At 35.9% G+C, this 26,446-nt stretch overlaps 1 protein-coding gene across 2 annotated transcripts in view; it reads right to left on the minus strand.

Moving 5' to 3' along the window:
• The window catches only part of tmem8b (transmembrane protein 8B), a 134,413-nt gene that overhangs the window by 83,662 nt on the left and 24,305 nt on the right, over positions 1 to 26,446 (minus strand). Inside the window, exon 2 of one of the 2 annotated variants that reach the window (XM_083526854.1) lies at positions 5,840 to 6,029. In XM_083526854.1, coding sequence (XP_083382980.1) covers positions 5,840 to 6,029 — 190 coding nt within the window. Of the gene's footprint in view, positions 1 to 5,839; positions 6,074 to 26,446 lie in introns of both variants that reach the window. The other variant, XM_083526855.1, reaches the window with a different exon arrangement.

The raw sequence follows: 26,446 nt of genomic DNA on the forward strand, positions 1-26,446 counted from the left end.
TGTGGGACTTGCACCAAATCTCCGGCGTCATTATCACATGCAGGTCATGTCAAAGTCTGTTATGAACCAATTAGCACTGCCTGCATGCTTAACGTGACATCCATTAAAATGTTAGCCATGCTGGACAAATGCTAAATAATGCTAAATGCTGTTGATTCCTCCCCCACTCGATTGTGGCAAAGTCTGGAGGTACTGTAACTTGTATACATGGCCCAGGGTCTGAGACAATAGACGCAAATGAACAGTAATTTAAATGAAAGATGCAAGCATAATAACAAAGAACATACACCAGGAAATCAGGAAGACAAGAAAGGTAAAAAAAAAAAGAAGATTGTATTATGTTGTAAATGGTGATTCATTAGGGAGAGAAAACAAATAAAAGTCAAAGAGAGATTGTAAATAATTCCCACAAAACTTGAGAATAATTTTTGAGTTAATTAATATTGATATTAAATGTCTGCAATTTTTTTCACAACATTTGCACCCTCATGGGCACAATAAATAAGTACCATTTATCTAGCTCAGCAAACAAAAGGGAGTATATAGTGTGACCAAGATATTTGACCAAAATGAATACATTATACTTCACTTTAGGATGCAAAGACTTATTTAGGTTACACATAATGTTTGTGGAGTAGTAGCAAATAGACCTGGAGATGAAATATCAGCACGTAGCAAACCACTTCAAAATTCCCACAGGGTGTATATTTAATCGTGCCACAGCACAGGGACAAACAGCTTCACTTGGCAGACCTTGTTTTCACTCCAGGTGTATAATCGCAATCATCTGGCTTTCCTATACTGTATCTGAATGATTGGCATATGGATTTAATTAGAAAAGACCAGCCATATAATTGAAGTCAATTATTTTGTTTAGTTTGTTTCAGACTTTTTTAAATACATTATATTCAAATGAAGAAGTTCTCATAGAATTATGAATAGGTCAGGTTAGTTTACAAATTAGTTTATTTGTTGGTCATTTTAAAAGAGTTTTTTGGTAAATGCTTATTAATTAAATAACTCTTTCATGTTGAATTTAATGAAGTTTTTGCAAAACTTTTATGAAATACCACCCAGAGCAGCCAAAACTTTACCTTAAATATTGAAAGGTTAAACAATTAGAAGAGGACATAAATGGGGTTTGGGGTACAAAGTTCATTTGATAAGACTGATAAGTAGTTTTACCTGAATTACTGTATTTTATAGTCTATTACTGTTAGATTGTGGACTGTATTTTAACCCTCATAATCCCATTTTATGATTCAGTTCATCTTAAGGCATTGTTGCTTAGAAATAAAAGTAAAACTAATAGGAAAAGTATGTAAATAGAAGAGTGAGCATTATCCTACCATCAGGTCGGGTTGACAGTGTGATTTAAATAAATAAATAAATAAATAAATAAATAAATACAAATAAAGTATAAGAAAATTGTAATAATCCAAACTTACAGCTCACCCTAGACATGCTAATACTAAATTTAATACTAGCAGCACAATAGCGGCACACAATCACTGAATAACAAAAGGTTAGGTGCCGCCACATTTGCCTGCAGCTACATAATGAAGCATAAACTACATTGATAGTAAATCACAGATACCAAACAACCCAAGTTCAAAAAAGAGGCTCATAATGAAACCCCAGGAGCTTTTGTGCTCTTGTCACTTGTCTTGCAATTTATGACTTGATTAAGTTTGTTGATGTGCTCAACCTTTGAATCTGATATTATGCAAATAAGTGGCATAAATCTAGCTGTTCTTGTTCTCGTCTAAACAAACAAGCATAGAATACAGATACAGGTTTCAGACATTAATTGAGTCAAGGGTTTGTTTCACTGTTTCACATGGCAAAGGTACAAAGAGCAGCTGGGGCTTCAGTGAGCCATATGATAGAAATGAATCTTAAAAATATCACACCAACACTGTAGCAATGAAGGCAATACATTACCAAGAAATGGTCAGTACACTGTATAAAGTGTTAAATAAGTAATAAATCAGGAAATAACTTGTTTTATGATGCCTAGGTGAATAAAAATAAGTTTAAGACTATAAGGGGTTAGTTTTAATTTAGATTGTAATTTTTCAAGTATAAAATAAATTCCACATACCCACCTATTTTCAATAAACATTCAGATGAATGTAATAATTAAATGTGTACAATAATATTTTGTCTAATATTGCATCTATTTATGCCATATAGCTTTTTATTACAGATCTCCGATTAAACATTATTTATAATAATACTTTCTTTTTGAACCAATTTAACTTATATAGTCAAATTAGCTAAGTCCTATGTCAATGATAAATGTAATCATGGTCATATAATGATATAATAACTTTTATCAATGCAACTAAATTTAAAATATAACAAAACCCTGGATATGCTCCATAGATCCCGGGACAGTCCAAATTTCACTGATTTACACTATTTGAAGATATATTTTAATACTAATAGTATTTTGTGTTTTTCTATGTAATGGCATGAAGAAAAAAAACATTTTAACAGTTACATTATTCCTCCTAGGACAATAGGTCAATGCCTAATACAAAGCTTTGGTAAAACCTCAGGAGTTTTGCTACAGTCCAGTTCTTGAGTGTATGCTGGGCCTAATTAGAGTTGTCATGGTTAGTCCAACCCTAAGATATTGATCCCAACACAGAAGCATGTGGCTGCTTTCCACTATCCCCTAGTCATCTCACTGCATTTCAGCCATCCCTACAGTGTTCTCCACAGCACTCAACAGCATCCTCGTTTAATTACCAGCTCATTGTGGCACCCCCTACTTGCTTTCTGACAGCTGAATTGACAGAATGAGTGCCTGGCCTTGTACGTTATCCCAGCTGTAATGGGACCTCATGGTGGTGGTTTGAGGAGTAGGGGGTTAGAAGTGAGTAGCAGGAGAACAAAACATACAGAAAAGGTTCGGCAAAGTGTTTTAATTAGTAACTTGGCATTCTGCTTGTATTTCATTTGAGCACAAGTACCAGTTTTGGCTTTGAAGCAGATTGAAAGTCACTGTTTATAAATGCTGTGTTTTGTTTAAAACTGAAACACCGTACTCAAATTAGTTATATTCACCGAGACAGTTAAAGAAATAATAACTAGACCTATTCATCAAGATTTAAAAGTGTTTACTGTCTGTTCCTACATAGATTCTTTAACAGGAATCCCTGTATATTCTTGCACATTCATGGATTTATCCAAACAGACCTAGAGGTGGATGAGTTACAACAGCAAAAGATCATACTGTGGGCACACACTCACTGAAACTGGACAGCTGGAAATTGGACCAGGCAACGTCCTATATTTAGATAAATATACAATGCCTGTTAGTAAAATATTTAAATACATAATTAGATTAAGCTAATTATTAGAGCATTGTTCTTCCCACTGTTTCTATTTACATGTGCAGAAAAAACTCCATTCAATCCATGAAAAGGCCTTGAGGTCATAATTTTCATTAGCATACACACTGGAACATGCCTGTGCATGCTGTAATTATTGCATTATGCTCCCCTTAAGTTATGTCTGACATTAAGAGATAAATAAATGGTTCTGGCAAAGTTGAGGCGAAGATATTTCTGCAGCATGGCTCTATATTTTCCATTTGTATTCCCCCTGCAGGTAACAGAAGAGCTTATTTACTCTTATTTACGCTTATTTACTCTTCTATATATTATGGGAATTGTTAAATGTTCTTGTTTAATCTACAGTTTAATTATAAAAAAAAGAGTCATGGCATTCATGGTATGGTCAGTACATTTCTAAAGTGCCTTAACCTTTCATTCAGCGTGTTTTGACTTTAAGGTCACAGCAGGAGCTGAAGTGTACAAACACAAAAGCAGTTGAACCATAAAACAGACTTCTTCTATCTTTAATATTTGTCAGAGGCGTGACTAAAACCCCACAGAGATGGGATTTGCTATCGCTACTTGTTATATCTGCAATGCTTGCTCAAGGACATGCATTTTCTTATTATATATGGCCACGATTTACCCAGGAATATTTACTTCAACACATTAACGTGTAAGCAAAAGTCAGGTTTTGTAAATTATGTGTAATGTGTAATGACTAAAAGAAAGATCAAATTTGAAGACTTAAAAATTCTGTTAATGTCACTGTTAATTGCCTTAATGCAGGTCCAGGAGATCGGCACTTAGTTAAAATAATGTGTTCTAGCACAGCAAGGATAAGAAAGCACATGGAGCTGTCTTGGATGGTTAACCTGTTTTGATAATTACAAGCTAAAAGAACACATTGTACAGTAGGAAATGCTCAGTACTGTCAGTTTCATCTTACCACATTATTACTTTGCAATTCTAAAAGACAGCTTGAATCCTGGACTTTGTTCATCCATTTTAAATTCTTGAATTAATGAAAAGTTTGAAGTATGTCTCTTCTCTTGCCTACTTTTAAATTCAGTCCAGGTTATTAAACTTTCCAGACACTCTCCACTAAAAGAAAGACATTTTAACATCCAATAATCCTCTGGAAATGATCTCTTCTAAAGACAATTGTTGATCGTTAAAATTGTTTTCTATGCTCTCAAATTAACGTAATTAAATCTTTAATCAAAAATGTAAAAAATATATAAATTTTTAAGTAGAAGACTAAACTGCTGAAAATCCCATTTAAAAAAATGTAAGAGTACATTATGATTTAATCACAGTGTTTTCACCCATGTTATATTTATGGATCTCTAGTGTACACTGCACTCGGTTACAGAAATTTGGCCTCTGTGCTGAGGTAATTAATGCCGCTTTTATGGAGAGAGCAGAAAATAACCAGTCAGGCTAACTGACTAATAGATCTCAACTGACTCTTTTTTTATAGCTTTCAGCCCCAGCAGTGTTTCAACATTCAGTCTTCAGCGTGGTCCACATCTCAAGCTGAAATCCAAGTGTAGACCAAATAAAAAATTTTCAGAAAAGAATAGCAATTTACTGGAGGAGAAAACTCTTTCATGCGATTGTTTCTATTACTTTAACTCTGTAATTCAGGAAGGAACTTAATGTGTTCTGATATCACATTATCAACATGAATGTGCAATATTATTTAACAATATCTTGTACACTATTATGTGCAATATATTTTAGAACTATAATGTGCAATACTAGTTAATACTATTACACGTTTAAATTCTTTTTGCTTGGAGCAGTCATGCACAAAAATTTCCTTCAGGATTAATGAAGTCTTATCTTATCTTATCTTATCTTATCTTATCTTATCTTATCTTATCTTATCTTAAATAGTGTAAGCAGGCAAGCACCAAGTAAAACTGTCTTAAAACATAACTGTTTGTATAATTCTAGAAAGATATTAATTAAAAACTAATTGTACTAATTGAAAAAGTAGTATTAATAGTACTAACTGTAACTGGTTTAACCATTATGGTCAATGTTTCCATTTCAAAAACCACTTTTGAAGCGTTTACACTTACACTAAATTTTGTTTTAAATAAGGACTTGAGCTCATATAGCACTTCTGAATGTAAATGCCAACAATCACAATGGCAACATTACAGTAGATTAGTGTGTTAAACATTGTTTAAAAAAAAAACGAAAATCTGCCACCCCCTGATTTGATGAATTTTACTTGTACCGTAATTCCTTCAGCAGAAGAAAAGCGAGACCAAACATTATTCTTTCTTGGTGCATATCTATAAAAACACTGTTTATACTAATATACAAATGGGTGTTTTGCAGTATTTTTTTTTCTTGCCTGCTATATATATTTTTTTTTTAGGAATCTCAGCACCTCTGACTTCTTGCTAAAAGCAGAAATGTGTTTTCGATATTGGGCTAAAGAAAAGCATAATTGCTTGATGGTGTTGGAGACTCACACTGTCACGTTGCGGTCAGGACAGTTGTCTCCAAACGTCCCCCCTTGCTCCTTAAATGTGATGAGGTTCCAGACGGCAACGACTGTGTCATCAGGCACGGTGAAGTGGAAAAGCTCCACGCTGGCGAATGAGCGGAAGGCATTCAGTTTTCGAGGTGTCCGGGTGAAATAATCTGTCACAAACAGGCAACCTGCACAAACAAACATGAGGAGAGAATACATTAGATTCAGGGTTCTTGACTCCAGTCCTTCCTGTGCAGTGCATGCACTTTCGTGCTATCCATCAAAGCACATTTAATCCAATTTATGTAGACCAAAACAATAAGCTCAGCATTAAGATGCTAATAGACAATGTGGTCACCCAGGACTACAAGTGAGAACTTCTGAGATGATGTGTATGTTCTCCAGCTGTGTAATGAAAGGAAGATATGAGGAAACAGTTATGATGCAGTTTGATTGAACCCCTTTCTTCTGTATTGGTGATTTAATCAAACCCGTCCCCTGTTTGGCTCCCCTTCAAAACAATCACTATGCAAAATTAATTTTGCTCTTATCCTCTAGCACAGGGCCAGCGAGGAGACACCAATATGACATTTTGCAATCTGCAGTAATGAGCCTTGCCTTCCTGTGGCACCACTGTCAGCAAACATAATAGCTTGCAATCTTCTCGTTATGTGAGAGGGGGAAACATTTATACCCTGGCACCTAGGTATTTTCTACTTTCTATTCCCTATGTGTTCAACAGGCAGGCCAGATTTATTGCAATTTGTCTCCCAAGGGCAAAGAGAAGTGCGCCTAATAAATGCTCATCTTCTGGAAGTTGACTACTTCTTCATTAAGGCCACTTTATGTTTTTCGCTGTTTTAACACATATGCTGTCTATGGTGTCAAAATTATTTTAATTATTTACAAATTAAATAAAATTCTATTTTTTGGGTGGTACATTAAATTTATGTTTCAATAACTGTTTTTTTTTCTCTATTTGTTTAGAAATATGAGAAGTCAGTTTTAGAATGATTAAATACATAAATAGAAAATAAAATGCTACAAATTTTTTCTACAGTCATGTAAAGTACTCAATGCCTAGTATAGCTGGATGGCTGAGGTTCTTGCAAGCTAGGGTACATCATTATTTACTGGCTAAATAACCATAGTTGTTTGTTTAATAGAGTTTACATCATTACAATTTATATCTTTATTATTGACACCATGTCTCATTATTCTTTCTTTGAGCGGGGCAAATCTTACCCTTTGCAGTCTTCACAATTATCATCTGTATAAACTCTATGCCATATTATACTATCTTATTGCTGTGAGCACCTCTCTTTATCAGCCCCCTGTTACATTCCCAAGCCTCTTCATAAATTTAGTCCAGGGTTTTAACCTTTTATGCCGCACTTGGCCGACACCACCCACAAATGCATTAGCTCAAAGTGTATATGGATTGAGCTTATCTGGTGGGAATAAGCTTTATCCAGCAAAGTTAGCCTTGTACACTGAGGATGCTTTAGCCAAATGACAAAAAAACTGTCCAACTCTACCTCATTCACAGGCTACTTTGGGCTTACACTGTAGTTTCACACAAAGGATTGTTTTACATACAGGTTGCTGGTGCACATAAGGTAATTATAGCAAATGAGCAACATAGAGGTCTGGGTCAAGACAATGCAGGAGGAAGCTGTCAAAGTAAATTTGTCTAGCTTAGAGCAGCTGAGAACTGAACCGAGAGGCAATATAACAATTACACGGACTGTATCTATGCCTGAGCTCCTAATGCTACCTTGCTCTCTCTTTTTTTCCCCCCCTCTCTCCCTACTGTTAGCCCCTGTTATTTACAGACATAACAAATCAGCCGCACTGACACTTTTATTAAGCTGATGGACTCTCAGATGTATGACACCAGCACAGGCTTTTCATCTGTTAGCTTCGACAGCCTCGCCGCTTCCCACACATCGGCTCCTCGCACAAAATCATCAAAGTGTGAACAAAATTGCAGTGTGAACAACCACCCAGGCAGGCAGAGAGCATTTGGAGCTGTGCTCATCGTGGTGCAGTTACTCCAAACTAGCATCAATTTTGCATGAATTTTAATGAGCTGGTTTTCACCAAGTATCAGCCAGACATTTTTAACACATGTAGCTAGAACACATAGTTCAAAAGAACAAGCAGTTAATAACCACCAGTCAATATAATTTCTGGAACATCGTGCATCTGTTGGAAGTAAAACTTGTGGGCTGCCTTTGCTACCCCCTGACAAGCTGATTTGTCCCTCTGTCAATTAAGAAGCAAGGCGACGCTAAGGCGTTTGACGGTTACATACGCTGATGTAATGCTTACACAGCTAAATGCCAGGTTTCATGACCTCTTATTCTTGTTCACCCTACAAGGCATAAAAGAATCAAAACTACATAGTGTGTATTTCCGAAATAAATACAAATATTGTATTATATTTTTGTTATATAGCTGCAGTCAGTCTGTAGGGCTGCTATATGCATGGTTGTAACTGGCAAACTAGCTGTCCACAAGTCTGTAAATGTGTCATCTCAGAGGACTTTTTTTTGCTTGCTTGCTTACTTGTTTGTTTGTTTGTTTGTTTGTTTGTCTGTTTAATCTCTTACAGCCTTCAATTGTCAAATTAAATTAACAAAATGTGACATCCTGATAAGGTAATGGTAAACTGAAATCTAATTTGTGAAAAAAAAACTGCATTCCAAGGCTTAAACATCACTAAAGAGTGGCTCTCCATGTACATCGTAGCTGCTGAGGAAACTTTAGGTTTGCCCAGAGACTTAATAACCCATTATATTTAGCTCTCAGAAGACTATTACTGCAGGGAAGCCAAGGCATGGAGTGAGTTAATACACAGGGTTACAGGGTGCATGTTGGACACTAGGCTTTTGGGAAATGAAGCTGCCACTCAGCTGTACACTCTTCCATTAATTACTGTACATAACATTTGTCGAGAATAGAATTTGCTTTTGTTTGTATACGTAATAAGAACAATTGATTTGTGTGTAATTATGGTATACATAATAATGATATACTATTTTAAATCTAATAAGATTTTATATATTGTGGATCTTATATAACTTTAATGTTGGTTGCAGCTGTGTAATGTTCATATACTTTTAAAGGAATTTCAGTGAATGAAAATAATAATCGAATGATCTACTGTACAAAATGATTGACACAATCAACTTTCTTTCGGCTTTTCCCATTAGGGGTCGCCACAGCGGATCAGCCGCATGTTTTTACGCTGGATGCCCTTCCTAACGAAACCTCCCTATTTATCCGGGCTTGGGACCGGCACTAAGAGTGGCTGTGGTCGGTTCCCTGACCGGGGATCAAACCCAGGCTGCAGCGGTGAGAGCGCCGCATCCTAAACACTAGACCACCAGGAGACCTGAAAAGATTGACACAATAACCTACATTATAGCATGGAATAGGTGAGCCAGAAAACAGGTGTAGTGATTTCAGTTTTGCTGGAAGACTAACACACTGGCCAAGTATGATATGTGATCACAGATGCTAAATACAGTATATGCACAGTCTTTAGGAGTGATTTTTTTTGTACTTTAAACCTGTTGGTCATTACTGAAAAGGTTTTGGTGATTAACATAATGTGTAATTCAAGTTCACTATCCTAGAAAAAATCGGTACTGCATATTGGGGTACCTAAAGTAGTGTATAATATAATACTATACCCCTGGTAGCATGCTGTATTCTATTTGAACTCTTTTTTTTGTACCAAAGTTGGTGCCTATAGTTTTAATAGTACATATGAAAGAAGATACCAAGGGCTTTAAGAATTTGCTCAAAATTTGTTTAAGGAAGTTAAGAAGGTTTAATTTTAAAAAAAATTTATCTCAGAAAAAAATATATGCTTTTCTCTATAATAATGTTTTTTTCAAGCGGTGTGAACTGTTTGCTAGCAGGAGGATCACACCCATCCATCACACCACTACTATGAAGCCATGCTGTCATAATAGATGCAGTATGTGGTTTAGAATTGTCTTACTGCAATCTGCAAACCCGTCTTGTCATCTGAATGGCAGCATTTGTTGCTGTTAATCTTATATATACATTTCGGCATTGACGGTCTCTTTTCAGATGTGAAAGCTGCTCAATTCATAGGCACTATTGCATCCCAATACCATCAGAGATGCAAACTTCTGAACTGAGCACTAATTATAAGCTGGATGATTCTCTTTAGTCCAGCATTAATGGTTTAAAAACAAAAATGTAAAATGTCAATTTGTTTGACCACAGAACAGTTTTCCACTTTGACTCAGTCTATTGTAAATGAGCTGGAGACGATGGCAAAATTTCTGGATCATATTCACATATGGCTTCTTCTTTCCATGATAGTGCTTAAACCTGCATTTGTGGTTGAAATGGTGGATTTTTTCACAGACAATGATTTTTGGAGGTGTTGCAAAGCCCATGCAGTGATTTCCATTACAGAATGATACCTGTTTTTAATACAGTGCTAGCTGAGGACCTGAAGATGACAGGCATCCAGTATTGATTTTCACCCTTGTTCTTATACACAGACATTTCTCTAGGATTACTAGAGAAGACTCTAGGATACTTTTTTATGTTTTTGGAATTGGAGTTGTAGCAACAACTAAATTACTAGATGGAAAATGCTAAAATTCAACTGTGACATCTTCTTCTTCTTCTTTTTCTTCTTTCGGCTTCCCACATTAGGGGTCGCCACAGCGGATCATCAGTCTCCATACCCCTCTGTCCTCTACATCTGCCTCTTTTAAACCAACTACCTGCATGTGGTAATTAAAAGAAAATGAGCAACAAGTCGCACAAGGTAAACATCAAGTTGATTACATCTTAGGTTTTTCTTCATGGGCCTTGTGAACCTTCTCCATGCTCTCTCATTGAAGAAAGCCAGTGATAAATCACGGCTAGCTTTTTATTACATTTCATGTCAATATCTCGCACACAAGCAAGTTTACTGCGGCTCAATACAGGTGCCCTTCTTTTCAATTTCACCCTGGGATTGAAGGGCATTAAAATTAATATCAGCCTCCTTGCTGCATCCACCCCCACCTTCTCCCAGCCACATTCTGCCTACAGCATTGATGGCAGATCAATAATTGATGATGACTCTCTCTTTCTCCCCATCTCTCTGGTGTACCGGCCCATATCCAAGTACTTTCAAGCCTCTGATAAATGAAAAAGAAGTCGTTCAAGACACAATCATGTCATATCCATCTATTTTTTTAAGAGTGCAAAAAAACTTTTATTATATGTTCCTACTTTTAGAAAAAAAACTGCGGAAACACAGCTCAATGCTTATTTCTTTCACAATTTACAATGTTTTCAGTGGTTTTATAATCCTTTGTCTGTATTATAATTGATGACTTCTACATCACCCGAAGCAGATGTTCCTGTTAATTCATGCTTCTCACAACTTGTCAAGGTAATATCCTAAACATTAGGACAGATTAGAGCATCAGGAGAATAGACCGTATGACTAGTCCAGCAGAATGTGTGTGTGTGTGTGTGTGTGAGAGTGTGTGTGTGTGTGTGTGTGTGTGAGAGAGAGAGAGAGAGAGAGAGAGAGAGAGAGAGAGAGAGAGAGAGAGAGAGAGAGAGAGAGAGAGAGTGTGAAAAGCTCCTACTGCAATTGGAAATATGCCAGCAAGAACAAAGATTGTCCTCGGCTTAGTCCAACCCACTGGGACACATACAGGATGGAGGGTAAACAGTGTTGTACACATTTTGTAAAACCAGATGTGCATACAAACAACAAATAAAGCAACAGCTCCTAACACATTTGGTGAATGGACAATAGAAATTTTGTAAAGAATAGGTTTGATCCACATATCCACATATATATATATATATACAGGTAGTCCTCTACTTACGATGGAGATACCTTAAGACAACCCCATTGTAAGTCAAAAATATTGTATCGTAAGTCGAAGATGGTGCTATGACTGTGACAGCCTTTCCTGCTTCATGCTGATGTATAATTTTCATTTTCTGCTCTAAACTGATGGCTTTCCTCTTCTTTTTTTTTTTACTACAAGCAGGAGACATACTTGGGCGCTTGGAAGACATGCTTTTATCACTAAAATTGCTGTTTGAAACTGGTGGAAACAAAAAAAATAATATATACACACTGAGACAACTTTACTCCATCGACCGCTAGCGAGGGTGGGGCATTTCACAGGGCGAGAGATACGCTCATCCCAGCTGCGCGTTCAATGTACTGCACATCATACGCTGCTGCCTGTTGCACGAAATGTTAAATATTTGTACAATTTTGTCGTATTGCTATCGTCATGCTAAGTTTGAAAAAGTTGAACCATCGTAACTCTGGGACCATATGTGCATGTATATATATAATCTAATCTAATCTAATTTAGCAACACTAGTATTACTGTGATGTACTGCAGTCTCATAATCACTTTAAGAATGTTTATGAAAATTCTTATGCTTAATGGGTCGTATTACATTTCTGAAAACTCTTTTCTGAAATCAAAAGAGCAAAATTAAACGATTATAAAAAACATCCATGATTCTCCAAATTAAAGATAGCACAAACTTTAACATAGTGCAGTGAAGTATTTTGGGGTTCATATATGACCAGTAAAAATAGCATTCGAAGAAAGCCTGAATACAAATGTTTGAATCCAACTCAGTTGGATCTTTTTACATGTTTCAATTTCTTATGATACAAACTCACCAGTTTTGCTTTAGGAAGCTGAATTAGCACTCAAAAATAAAAATGAAATAAAAATGTAAATATTTAAATATAGATTGTCCCCTGTTTGAGCAATTATACATTGTGAGTGATTGCACAACAACTTAGAAAATAACACATGAGCACCAGCACTTTGAGCTCTTAATGAATCAAAGTGTTTACCTTAATTTCTATTCCTAATTATAGAGACTGGATATACAAAAAATTCTCACTCTGAGTAGATGTCTTATAAACAGCTTCTATAGTGTGAGGAAAGTTTCAATACGTTTACTTTTATTTACAGCACCTCAAAAGAGTCTTTCATCATTTTTGAAACACATGCATGTCCCTTTTGTTTATATGCAATAAACGAGTTAACAGGCAAAAACACAAGAATTGGACAGTGAATGACTGGAAGAATGTTCTGTGGACAGATGCAGAGATGGCAAAAGTACACACATCCTCCACTGAAGTAGAAGTACTTATGTTTTATTAGACTAGGATAAAAGTGACTAGTAGCCATTACTAGTGCCTGTTTTAGTGTCATGCTGGTAACTGGACCTCACATCACACAAAATAATTTCCAATATTGTTACCTAATGAAGTATTCAGGCTATACAACCAGCATACAGATCACAAGCAGAGCAAAGACGATGATGATCAGGTGTTCTAAGTCATGTTTACATTTCTGACTCCCTCTGTCTCATTCACATTAGTCCCATACTTTTTGTTGCCTTATTCTTTGCCCATTGTTAGCTTTGTAAACTAGCCTACGCCTGTGGTGCATGATAGTCAGAAAATGATACACCAGTGGTAGGTTAAAAAAGCCACGCAATGACAAGAAATAGGTTGATGGGCTGAAAACGGTGCGCAGTGAGAAGAAAAAATATTGACATTTCACCAAATAGAATAAAACTGAAGTAACAAGTCTGGTTTTGAAATGTAAGAAGTAGAAAGGACAGATATTTGTGTAACAAGTTAAATGAAAAGTTGAAGTAAAAAGTTGACAGAAAAAAAACAATTGTGAAGTAAATTACTGATTACAGAGTTTTCGTACTTCATTATTTCCCATAACTGGGAAGGTGGGTCCAAATTGGACATTTTGGGCTCTAACAGAAGAACTTATGTAAGACAGAAAATGGGAAAGAAGTTTTAGCAGACTGCCTCACTCCCACAGTCAAACACAGATATGAAAGCTTAATGGTTTAGGGTTGTTTAAAACAGGGAAGGTTGGAGAATTATTTTGGGTGAAAGGAATATTGAACTAACATGGCAACCACTCGATACTTAATAGCATTCCATAACACCATGCAATTCCATCTGGACTGCAGATAATTGGAAACAACTTCACCATAGAAGACAATGACCCGAAGCATATGGCCAAGACTGGAAAGCATTAATTAGAGAGCAAACAGTTGGCCTGAGTGTTAGCTATCATGGAAATCATGGAAAGAACCAACTAGCAAAGAACACATTTGGCAAGTTTTACAAGAGACATGGCAAAATATTTTAGCTGAATATTAGGGGCAACTAAATGTCCAGATGCCAGGATTGTGTAAAGCTCTTATTCATGCTAAGGGAGAATCTTTCATTTGAAAATAAAGTTTAACATCTGTACATTTATATATTTGTTCAGTCAAAGTAAATCTTGATACAGTTAAATTACACAGTTTTTTCTCCCTACCAGTTCTTGCTACTTGTACAGTATACTACTCTTACTGTGTCTTCTTTTCTTCACCAAAAATATGCAGAAAAACATTAACCAGTTTTATCACTGTTGCCTCAAATACTTCTATACACATGCATTTTTTATGCATAACATTAAGAATAAACACCTTATGCCTGGAAGTAGAAGACTGGGAATGTTAGAATGCTATTTGGCTTCAGGGGGTTCATAATAACTCCATCATGATTTCACATTTTCCCATCACTGACAATCTACTTACCTTCTGCTGCCTTTTCTGAACAACTTTGAAATGTCAAAATAATCTTAGAATGTGTGAAATAAAAGACAAAAATACATCACTAAAAATAAGGTATTCCTAATCTCACTGAAGTATCTATGACAGGTGAAAATCACTAACACAGGCCTTGTGGTTTTCTTTCTGTTTATCCACTTCTGCCTGTCATCTCTGGAGTTATTACCTGAATCAAAATGCCTCTATCACTATTAATATTACACATGATCCAGTGCTGGGAAACATTATGGACTGACATGATACAAACATTATAGTGTTACTATACAAATCTTGAGAGGAAAACTGACAAACAATACCAAATAATCTTTGCACCAAAAACTCTAAAAGGTTTCGTGTTGTGCTTTAAGTATGACTGCATTGCCTGTGTGTGACTCATGTGGAGAGATCCAAGTAGCAATTCAAAAAAGTAATATACCAAATATGCCCTTTATAGCTGCATTTAAATCGTCCGTCCCCTCTGCTGGGAAATGAAAGTACTGTACTTATAATTGTGGATTAGTAACCTCTAGTCAGTGCACTTTGCTTTAAATAAAACCTGTAGGGTGAAATTCTGAATATTGAATGCTATTATTGGTCAGTTCTTTTATAACCTTAACACAACAGGTGTTTTTATAGCAGGGCAAAACCTTTCTTGTTGACTTGCATTCAGTTGCATAAAGCTCTAAAACAAATCATCAGCTCAGTGTTTATTGTACGGACTGTTTATCTATCATTGAACCCTGGACTATTCAAAGGACCCATAAGAAACCCTTATTCATAACGTTATACTCCATTAATCATGCACAGCATGGAGTTTTTACATGTTATAAGTGTTTCTAGTGTTGACAGCAAAATTAAAAACAGCAACAGCAATAATGGGACATTCCTGGTTACATAATAATTTTTTAGATCAGATTTCTTTTTCACAACCATCCTATAAACTGATAAAAGATTTTAAAATCCATATACTGGGTTTAAGAACTGTCTATATTTTTTACTGAAGTTTTTTAGATGCTATATGACTCTACATGCCAAGGCTGACACTAAGCTCTAAAAGCAGTACAGCACAGCAAAAGTACTTCCAAGAGTTCAATTACCCCTTCTAACAACTCCTCCTCCTCCTAACCCCAAATCCCCAGATTATATCCTACAAAGCTATGCATGTGTGCCTCCTCCAGCAGAGCGAGGTGTAATCTGCTCTGCTACCATCATTACCTGGACATCTCTCAGCCTGACACGTGTTGGAAAGATGTGAAGAATGAGGAAATGCTGCAGCCATTACAAAAACCCTTTAGAGAATAGAAGACGTCATTGGTATAACACAAATAATATTATGACAAACTGCTCAGACATGTTCAGAGAGAGAGTTCTAAATTATTTTTATATGCAAGAACTTCATTCATTCATTCATCCTCAGTACCTGCTTTAGAATATATCACATAAATGCTGTGCTTACAGTCAAGTCAATATCCTGTATGGTTATTGTATGGTTATATACAGGCCATCACACACAAACACACCTCCATACCCTTCTTCACACCTCTGGATAAACCTGGAGAAATCCAGTCTGTATATGGCAAAAAAAAGTCTAAACTCTACACTCTACACACTCCAGACCATAAGTTTAGAATCAATTTGCCTGAAGCTTTGTGGCAGCAACATACCCCTCTGTGCTAAAACAAGTACAGGTTCAATGAATGGATTTTATGGGATTCCAAGTGGTGCGAGAGAAAAGCATTTGCACTATTGTCCTTAGGTTGTGAGTTTGAATACAGATAAAGCATTAGCCATCTGTGGCTGGGAGCCAAAGGATCAAAACTGGTTATAAGTTTGATGTCGTAACTCGTGCTTCGTCAATCAACTGTGTGATCATGTATGTGGCAGAGAGTGGATTTGTGACAAAACACTCCACCCCAGCCCATGCAGTTGTAGCTCTTTGTGTGCTGGGGAGCTGTCTGGTGAATGGGCAAGGACATTTTAGGAATAACAAACCAAAAAATAGAAAAAAAAATCTTTTTGAATCAAATTCTTGTATTTTTTTCTTCACCAAAAATGACATTCTTAATCTTGTCTTCCACTTTTTCCACAACACAAACCAGAAAAAAGCATAATAACTACTTCTTCCTGTATGGAAAATTGACTAACTGCTATGCTTCCCCTCTTTTCCTGTTTCCCATGTCACCTAATGAGATGGCACCTTTCCCTGCAAAGGCTGGATGCGTCATTGAAATTCGCCAGCCAAATGTCAAGATTGAACAGTGCTCTTTCCAGGATTTGGCTGGGATTTTTTGCACTGATCTCCCTGCACGCTAAAGGCAGAATAAATATTCCCACTTGCTTTGAAAAGGACAGTTAAAAAGCTATCTCTTTACCCCAAAAGCATTTTATAATCTTTTAGTGGGCTATCTTTGTATGTAACAGATGACCAATTCTCCTCAACTCCCAAAGTCAAATAATAGGAGATTGACAGGAAGTGCTTTTTTCGTTATTAAAGCCTGAATCACGTTAGTTGTCCCAAAGCGGTCTGCTCTTTCCCTTTACAGAAAGCGCACTCCTGCAGTGACTGCTCCATAATTAATAGCAGTGAGTGGAGCGGAGTGCTCATCTGACTGTCTGACTGGAGTTTCTAGGTTGCTATTGTTCCTAAAAGCATATGGCCTTCAAATATTTGCAGTGTGTCTATATTCTCCCTAACTGGTTTATAAGTTCATAGGCAAGTTCCTGCATGCTGTAATGTCTGATTGAGGCTGGCATAACATGTGGTACTTTTAGCTATTTCTGTCGAACTGATCCTCAACAAGGAAAGATTCTGTATTGTCATGTACTGGAGCAGTAAAGTAGGGGCAGTAACACATAATAAGTACTCCAGGATTAATCAAAAACACTCTGTGATGTCCAAAAAATCACAGCTAATATATAGCTTTGCTATAATGATGTGAAGTAAAATCTTTGTTTTGTCTAGACAGAGATGTTTTCACAGAGGATATTTGGCATGATGCCCCACTCATGCAAAATTGTCCTGACAATCAGCTTAAAGGCTAGATTTAACTATAAACACGTTTGAACCAGCTTTTAGGCTGGCAATATGAAGCACTTTAATAAAGCGTTTTGTTACTCGGAAACACTGATACATAGTGCTGTTTAAATAGGTATGCACTAAACTTTAACCTTTGGTCATAAAAATGCATTCTTCAAAACACAACTGCTATTAGGCAGTTAAGCTGTCTGAATAAGGACAGCTCCTAATGGACTTTTTAAACACTCATGTTGAGGCTAAAATTATTACCAGTGGAATTTGATAAATAGGCCACCCAAATATGTGAAAGGTTTGGTAAATGTGTTAATTTGCATTAACAATGTGATTATGAGGATGAACAAGCCGGCTTGAGAGGCCATTTGGAAATTTTTGAAAGCTGTTATCATCAACATGAATGACATTTCTATTGCCATGGTCATGATACTTCTTTGCAGGACCACCCAAAGCCACTTGACCATAATGTTTATTGTTGCTGGAGAGGAAAATTAGTCCATTATAAATTTTTTTTTTTTTTACTGTAGTCTTTTATTGCACTGAAATATGCACTGAAATATGCACTGAAATATGCTGAAATATGAATTCACTGTAGAATCTAAACAATAAACTATAATAAATAGACGTTAAGCATCACCCAGATGAGGATGGGCTCTCTTGAGTTTGGTTCTTTTTAAGGTTTCTTCCTCGTACCATCTTAGGGAGTTTTTTTTTGCCACTGTTGCCACTGGCTCGTTCAATATGGATAAACTTATAGGGACTAATTTATAAATTTAACATTTATATTTGTAATTACCTCTGTAAAGCTGCTTTGGAAAAATGTCCATTTTATATATATATATATATATATATATATATATATATATATATATATATATATATATATATATATATATATATAAATTGACATTTTTCCAAAGCAGTTTCACTATACAAATAGAATTTTACTGAATGGATTGGAATAAACAACGAACAAGGACTTGTTATCATTTCGTGGACAGTCTACAAAATGTACTTCAGTTGTTGAAATGTATAATGTGTCATTTTCTAATTAATTGAACACTGTAATCTTTGGCAAATCACTGCTGAATAAAAGGAATTAAACACTCATGAACTTGCTTAAATGGAAAACAGACAACTTCTGGGTGTTAACAGTAACTTCACTATATTCTGTGCCAGATCACACCACCCTGTTGTTGTTGGTTTATTCTTTACTTGTTTGTCTCTAATTGTAGTAAAAAAAAAACTGGATCCAAAACACTAACAAAGCCTTACGCATCGTATACACAACTTGCTTTATTTCAGTGATAAACGATTTTAATTCTTGTTTTAACAGGGTCTAATTCCTCAGCGTTTGACCTTACTTGTGTTAACATCCATCAGCACCGTGGTCTGTTCTCAGAAGGTCCAGGCTCAAGGTAGATAAATGCAATCAGGAGTAATGAGTCTCATATCGCTCATCTATCCAGTGCCACAGAGTGGATCAGTGGAGGCTGTAAACACCAGCCCTGGCCTCTGCAAGAGCAAATAAACTGAGCTGCCAAAACTCTCTCATTCTCTCTCATCAATGGGATAGCGTTCGATACAGGAGAAACAGATGGACGCTTTGATACCAGACAAATAGGTGTGTTTTGAATCTTAAATCTCTGCATGAAAATACAGACATAATACACACACCAAGAAAGAGGTTCATTCAACCTTGGGCCATGTTTAATACAAGCCTGATGATCAAAGGCTTCTCTGTCCAAAGACGTTAATCTTTCTTTGTGAAGTCAACAAGGACATCCTATTTGTTTTGCTTTAATCTGGCTTTTGATGAATCATTTATAATAATCTAATATGGGGTGAACATATGGGTGACACAAATAATATTAATAAAAGTTTCTCACATTAATGATGTCTCCTCTAAATATTTATTTAATAAGTATTCAAAAGTTGAGGATTTAGGACTGTCGTTCTTTATTTAAATCTTGTTGATTAGATTTGAATAAAACCCTCAGAACCTTGAGGCTCAGCAATTGAAGTCCATTTCATGGTCAGTACAGCCTCATGAGGCAGTAAAAGATTGCTGAGTGTAAATAGCAAGCTCTTTAACAGCTAAACAGCGTAAAGGTTAATGCAATTAAAGTGAAGAGGGCCTTCAATAATGAAGGTGTCTTTTAAAAAAAAAAAAGTTTGTTAAATGCTAAACGTGGGTCCTTTAAAGAGAGAACTTTTTGTTTGTTCTCTCTCTCACTCTCACTTTCTCTCTATATCACTTTCTTTATCTGCATCTCATGATCTCAATTCCACTGACTAAATTTCTACAGCTAGTCTGTAAATCAGTCAGTGAAGAGTCAGACATGGGCACTTGGCACTCTTGGCAGACATGACGAGCTGGCACAATCCTCTTCATGCACTTCACAGTCTAACCTTGGAAATTTGCTCAGTCTTCTGTGCAGTCTTTATGAGCCCTGGGGAAAAAGGACATGCTAACGGATGAATATAAGCCAGATGGCATTGGTGGCTGCGTCTGCAGGGGTGAAAAGAAGCAGCAGAGTTAGTGAGATATAGACCGGGTACTTTTGGCGCAGCTCCAGAGGGCATTACTGTATGTCAGTTTGATGAATGTTGCACACACTGCTGAATATGTGAACATTTCTCATAGTAGTGGTATAGCCAAGGCGTATGTACGTACACACTATGACCTATGTGTACTGCCTTATACCTTCTTTCATTCATTTATCTTCAGTAACCACTTTATCCAGGTCAGGTCCATAGTGGATCCAGAGTCTTGAGAACACTGGGCATGAAGCAGGAATTTACCCTAAATGGGACAACAGTCACTCATGGGACACATATACACACAGAATTAACCCCTAAAGACAATTTAAAGTCGCCAATCCTTGGCCTGTTTTTGGGAGAAAATCTACATGGTTATGGTAAGAACAACAATACATTAATACAAACCAACAACTGTGGCAGTACCCAATTGGCCACTGAACAGGTTTATGTATATAAAACTTTCTTTCAGCTTCTCCCATTAGGGGTCGCCACAGAGGATCCTCCACACGTTTGATTTGGCACGTTTTTACGCTGGATGCCCTTCCTAACGCAACCCTCCCCATTTATCCGGGCTTGGGCCTGGCACTGAAAGTGGCTGGGGTTGGTTCCCTGACCGGGGATCGAACCCGGGCCGCTGCAGTGAGAGCGCCGCATCCTAACCACTAGACCACCACGGAACCGAAGGGGTTTATGTATATACCCAATTTATATCCCCTTTTACATATTATAGTTCACCATAATAAATTGTTTATCAGGTGTGGACACAATTTTATTGGCCAATCTTAAGTTATACTTAATGAAGAGCCTGCTCTGGGGTGGCAAGATAAGTATAAGTGAATACTCATAGTCTAGTCATAGTTCATTCCTTTATTCAAAATATATAAGGTACTTTCCATTATAATTGATACCATCATAAAAAAACGTTTGTTTCAAATCACACATACAACATTACAGATAATAAAAAAAAATGGCACCCAAGCAGAAAATATATTACCCTACAATGCATTATTGTTGTTGCTTGTACAACAGCAGCAAAATTTAACTCAAAGGCACAACTAACTGAAATCAACTGTCAAGTTTGTCTCCTGTTTTAAGAACAAATAATTTCATATACTTTCATTTCACTGAAGGGTCTCTGATCAGATCTTTTTTTTTTAAAAATCATACCTACAACAAGTTTGGGTACTTTGCTTTCTTTTATATTGATTAATAAATATATACGAAATACATGCTTGTAATTCGGACGTTGGTATGCGTTTTGGTCTGGTTCCTCTCAAGGTTTCTTTTTCATAACATCTAAGGGAGTTTTTCCTTGCCACAGTCACCATGGCTGCTCATCAGGAATAAATGCACACCATTCACCTTGACTGTTGATTTCTGTAAAGCTGCTTCGAGACAATGTCTGTTGTGAAAAGCACTACAGAAATAAACTTGACTTGACTTGACTTTTAATTATTTGCGTTATATTTTGTTTTAATAAAATATTTAGTTATATTTAATGTTAGTCCACCTGCTTTGTTTTGACCAGATAAAAACTAATTCTTTCTTTTATGTGATGTTCAAGTTGCCCAAAGCTTCAGATTGTTTCATCATGTATGTTTTATGCATCTTGTAAAACAGATTTCATTCAAATCCCAGGGACGTTAATTTAAAAAGAATAATAATCAAATGAATGAATGAATGAATGAATAAATGAATGAATGAATGAGTACAACAACAACAACAACTATAATAATAATAATAATTTGGTATACAAAACTTCTATACAAAAAGTTCTGTAAACAATATGCAACAAAATTTGCTTTTAAAAATAGAAATATGCTAAAATATGGCTGATCTCACTGACCAGACCAGTCTGAGAAGAACCATGCCTGTATATGATACTCAATATACAAGAATCAAGAAGTTACATTATAGCAGCTTTAAAATTTGATTTATCCATAGCTTTAAAAAATAAAACCATTTAACCGTTCCAGTTTGCTGCACCATAAATTGATTGAAGTTGATATATTCTTAATTCTTCAGTCTTGTATGTCACCCATTCAGGTACTTCACTCATACATTTTCACTGAATCAAAACTGTGCTCCATATACTATACTGACACAAATCCCTGCATGTGAACACCACTCTTGTCCTGGTCATTTCTGCTTATTGATTAACGAAGCCATACATTTTTAAAGGAGCCTTATTGATCTGTGGGGGACTGTGTCCATACCTGCAATTAATAAACAGCAAAGAATAGCTTAGCCTGAGGTGGATTTTTAAATTGATTGCTCTGAATTATTAAGTGGTCTGTTTATTAACATTGTTTGCCTGCTAGCTAGTGTTGTATTCAGCAGGGGGGAATGTTATGTAAGTATGAATCACCTGGACTGAACACATTTAGACCTGTGTAAGCAGTGTTACTTTATATTATGTAAATTAAAAGTCCAATTTAGGAGATTTGGCAACATATTACGCTTGTAATGGGTTGAAATCATTAGTGGTCGGTATGTCTGTCTGTCTGTCTGTCTGTCTGTCTGTCTGTCTGTCTGTCTGTCTGTCTATCTATCTATCTATCTATCTATCTATCTATCTATCTATCTATCTATCTATCTATCTAAACCCATATTGCAGGAAATAATCATTTATTAATATAATACATTTAATAATATTATTCACAGTAATATTATATGGCATGTTCTATTGGCCATATAGATGCCTGTTTGCTTGATGACTGAACAACTCTCCTAGTCACTCAGGATGTCTAAACAGTAGATGGTGATATACAGCAGCACCAGTAATCCAACAATAAACTCCAAGAAAATATTATTTTTTCCAACAAATCCTGCCTCTACAAAGACCTATACAGAGGCTAAGCTACACATTAGGCAGGTAATTGCCTGAGGCTCACTACCATCAAATGCGACTAGTGAAGCTTTTAACGCACAACGTTAATATTCTTTATTTATTTTTAGTAGAATTGTTTTTCACTGGTTCTACAAATGCCTTCTGGGCCCAGGTTTTTAGAGTTTATACAGTTCGATAGTAGTTATAATAAAATTCTAGTATTTCCTGTTTATGTGTCCATGTGAAGTAATGGTGGTTTAAGGAGTATATTCTGTTTTCTAAACAATGCATAATATAACACTTTTTGAATCTTAAGTGTGTAGATAGTGATTTTTTTTTGTGTAATATATATCCTAAAGGCCTGGACTCTATTATAGATGTTATTTGAGTCATATCTAAATGGTGTTATCTTGGTTTTTCAGAATAATCATCAGCAAGGTGGTGTGATATGGTTTCAAGCAAAGCATTACCTTTAATGTAACAGTGTATTAATCAGTTTCTATCACAACAATTTTTTCTTATTTTTTTTATTAAAGATATTTTATTTTTTTAGCCACGTGATATTATGGAACATCAGGTTGGTTCCTATTATCATTTTGCAAAGTTTTTACTACTGTAAAGTGTTCCAGTTCCAGAAAACTTTATAGGAAAAACATCACCTCTGACAAAGGTCTGACCCTGGAGACTCTATACATGCTAAATAAACTGAAGGGAGAAAAATCCACTATCTAACAAGTACATAATTTATACACACCATTTATTTAAAGCATCTGCCATGAAGATTAATTAACAACAAAAAAAACAAATTCATGCTGAGATGCTTTTATGTTCTGAATATTTATGAGTGTCAGGGTTTGGTATTACAACAATTTCCATCAGCCACTGCACCTCACTAGGTTATGTCACTTAACTAACCTACACCTGATTCATGGTTTAATTTAACGAGCACTTGTATTTAAGTTATGTCTTACACAGCAAAATTGTCTAGATTATGTCTTCGGCTGTTGTTCAATGTAATGTTGCAATCCGACAATGTCTAGTTGCCTTAGTTCATGTTTTGATGTCTAAGATCGTGCTGTATGTTATTTGTTTTTCATTAAAAGAAAAATCTGCACTTGCACCTGCCTCACTGCATCTTCAGTATACTGTAAGTGAGCACAGGATTTCTGGTGAACTTATTAGCCATTTGTCTAAGCATATATCAAAGGTTGCAGTGAAACTGCTAAATATGAAGATCCTATAAAAATTGTTAGAATATAGGTGAGTTAAGAGCAAAATAAAAGATCTTCTATGCTTCTCAAGATCTTGGTTGCTATAGTGATGGGACCAAATTTACATCATGTTTGTCTAGTCCAAATGTTTTAGAAAACAGGTATCAGGCAAATCTATGTGATGTTATCTGTTGTAGTTAACAGCTGCTAGCTTCTACTGTCTTTTCATCCATAGATGCAGTATGGCTTGGATTATATTTGAATCTGTACTCTGTTTTTCTATCAATATTTTAGCATGTAATGATGTCGCATCTTGATTAAAGATTAATGTGTGGGTCTACCATGTTATTATATAACATCCTTGGTGAATGTCCAGCTGCGAAAGTGGGTATTGATTTATGACTCCAAAACTGTCACAGCTGCACCATTTTAACTAATGTTCACACTTGCTCATGTGCTGCTAAGGGCTGGAAATCACGTTTCAGCATGCAGAAGGAAGTGCGAGGAGCTCTCTCACTTTTTTTATGAGGATGGCTAGGGTAATAAACACTGGTCTATCTGTGTTATTGAATAGTTTGCAGAGCCTGGTCGAGGGCTCTGTCACTCCTGCACTGCCACAAATCGATATTCACCTTCACAGGGAAAATATGACCAAGGCAGCAGCGGGACACTCCAGCAAGACACATCCAAAGCTCACTCCGAAGGTAGCTGTGTGCACCTTCCGAATGTAAAGTTGCCCTAATTAAAATTGATTGCAGAAGGTAATAAGGTTGTACCACGAATAACAGAATAGCAGACCATCTTAATGAAGCAATTCATTAAGAAGCCTTCTGAAACACAATCTTCAATTTTAAGGAAAACAGCAAATCAGTTTATCTAAAGCTGTGCTGTAAAGTTTTCATGCGCACGAATGCTTCTAGCAATTCCTTGAGTCATCTCATATTACAAATTTTATAATCCACTTTCAACATGATCAGCAATTAAAAAAAGACCTTGGTTCATCTCATAATATTCAGTTCTTGATTTACTGAGTAGAGGAAAAATACTTTCCTAATATGCCAATTGATCTTAAGGCAATTAAACAATTCAGTGGTTGCAAAAAAAAAATTAATTGCAAATTAAAAAATATGTGACCACAGATAAATGTGCCTATTGATTTATTTTTTGTTATTTTTTTTTTAGCTATAGAGACCTTCAGGGAAGAAACAAGAGCTCTGTCTGAAACCGTACCTCATTCATTACTTCTCTCTACAACTAGATGTAGTGTATAAGGCAGCATCCAAGGAGACACTGGAGCTAAATTACACAACATCTGATTACGAAAGTGCCAGTAGTATATTTTTTATGACCGTGAATTGTATAAACAATTAGAAAATCAAATACAGGAAGTAAAACTACACACTTTCAGAGTCGTTCAATGTCATTTTGTAATAAATCAACAAAAGTGATTGTCACCACTACTTCTCCTATTGAAGTATTAAATCGAAGAAAGAAAGAAAGAAAGAAAGAAAGAAAGAAAGAAAGAAAGAAAGAAAGAAAGAAAGAAAGAAAGAAAGAAAGAAAGAAAGAAAGAAAGAAAGAAAGAAAGAAAGAATCACTACTGACAAACTTATGAGTAAACTGGATGCTACAAGACAGATAACAGAAATCCTTAAGAACAGAAGAAAACATGGTGGGAAAGAAACCAGTGACTAATCATAAGATAAAGGAGCTTGAATCTGGTGCTTTACATGCAACACATTTCTGTCTCTCACACACACACACACACACACACACACACACACACACACACACACACACACACACAAATTTAATGCTATAAGGAATTCCAAAACCGCCTCAGTATATTTATGTAAATTACAATGTGATGATTTACTTTTGAGTTATGACTTAAAACATTTTAATGCCAATAAAATAATAAAATATGACGGTAAGTATTCAGTTTTACAGGTTAAAAAAAAAAACGAAAAAAGAAAAACAATACGCAAAAAATTTAAGTATTGTGTTTTATTTTCATTCTGTGTGTAAGAAGTTTACATGTTCTCCCTGTGCTTCATGGGTTTTCGCTGTGTTCTCTGATTTCCTTCCCAAGTCTAAACACGTGTTGATTGCTGCGTGAATGGATGTATATATATGTGTGAAATTGTACACTGTTTAGGGTGTCCCCCTCATGTTGCACTAATCTTCCCTCTGATATGCTCCAGGCTTCCCAATGGTATACAACTATATTGAGCAGAAAAGTATCTCCGAACACAATGTGTCAAACCTTGAGGCAGCAGGACAACCACATCAGGTTTCCCTTCTCACCTCTTAGTGAAGGATAAA

This window comes from Silurus aristotelis, assembly GCF_946808225.1.
Source record: "Silurus aristotelis genome assembly, chromosome: 23".
Taxonomy (NCBI): domain Eukaryota; kingdom Metazoa; phylum Chordata; class Actinopteri; order Siluriformes; family Siluridae; genus Silurus; species Silurus aristotelis.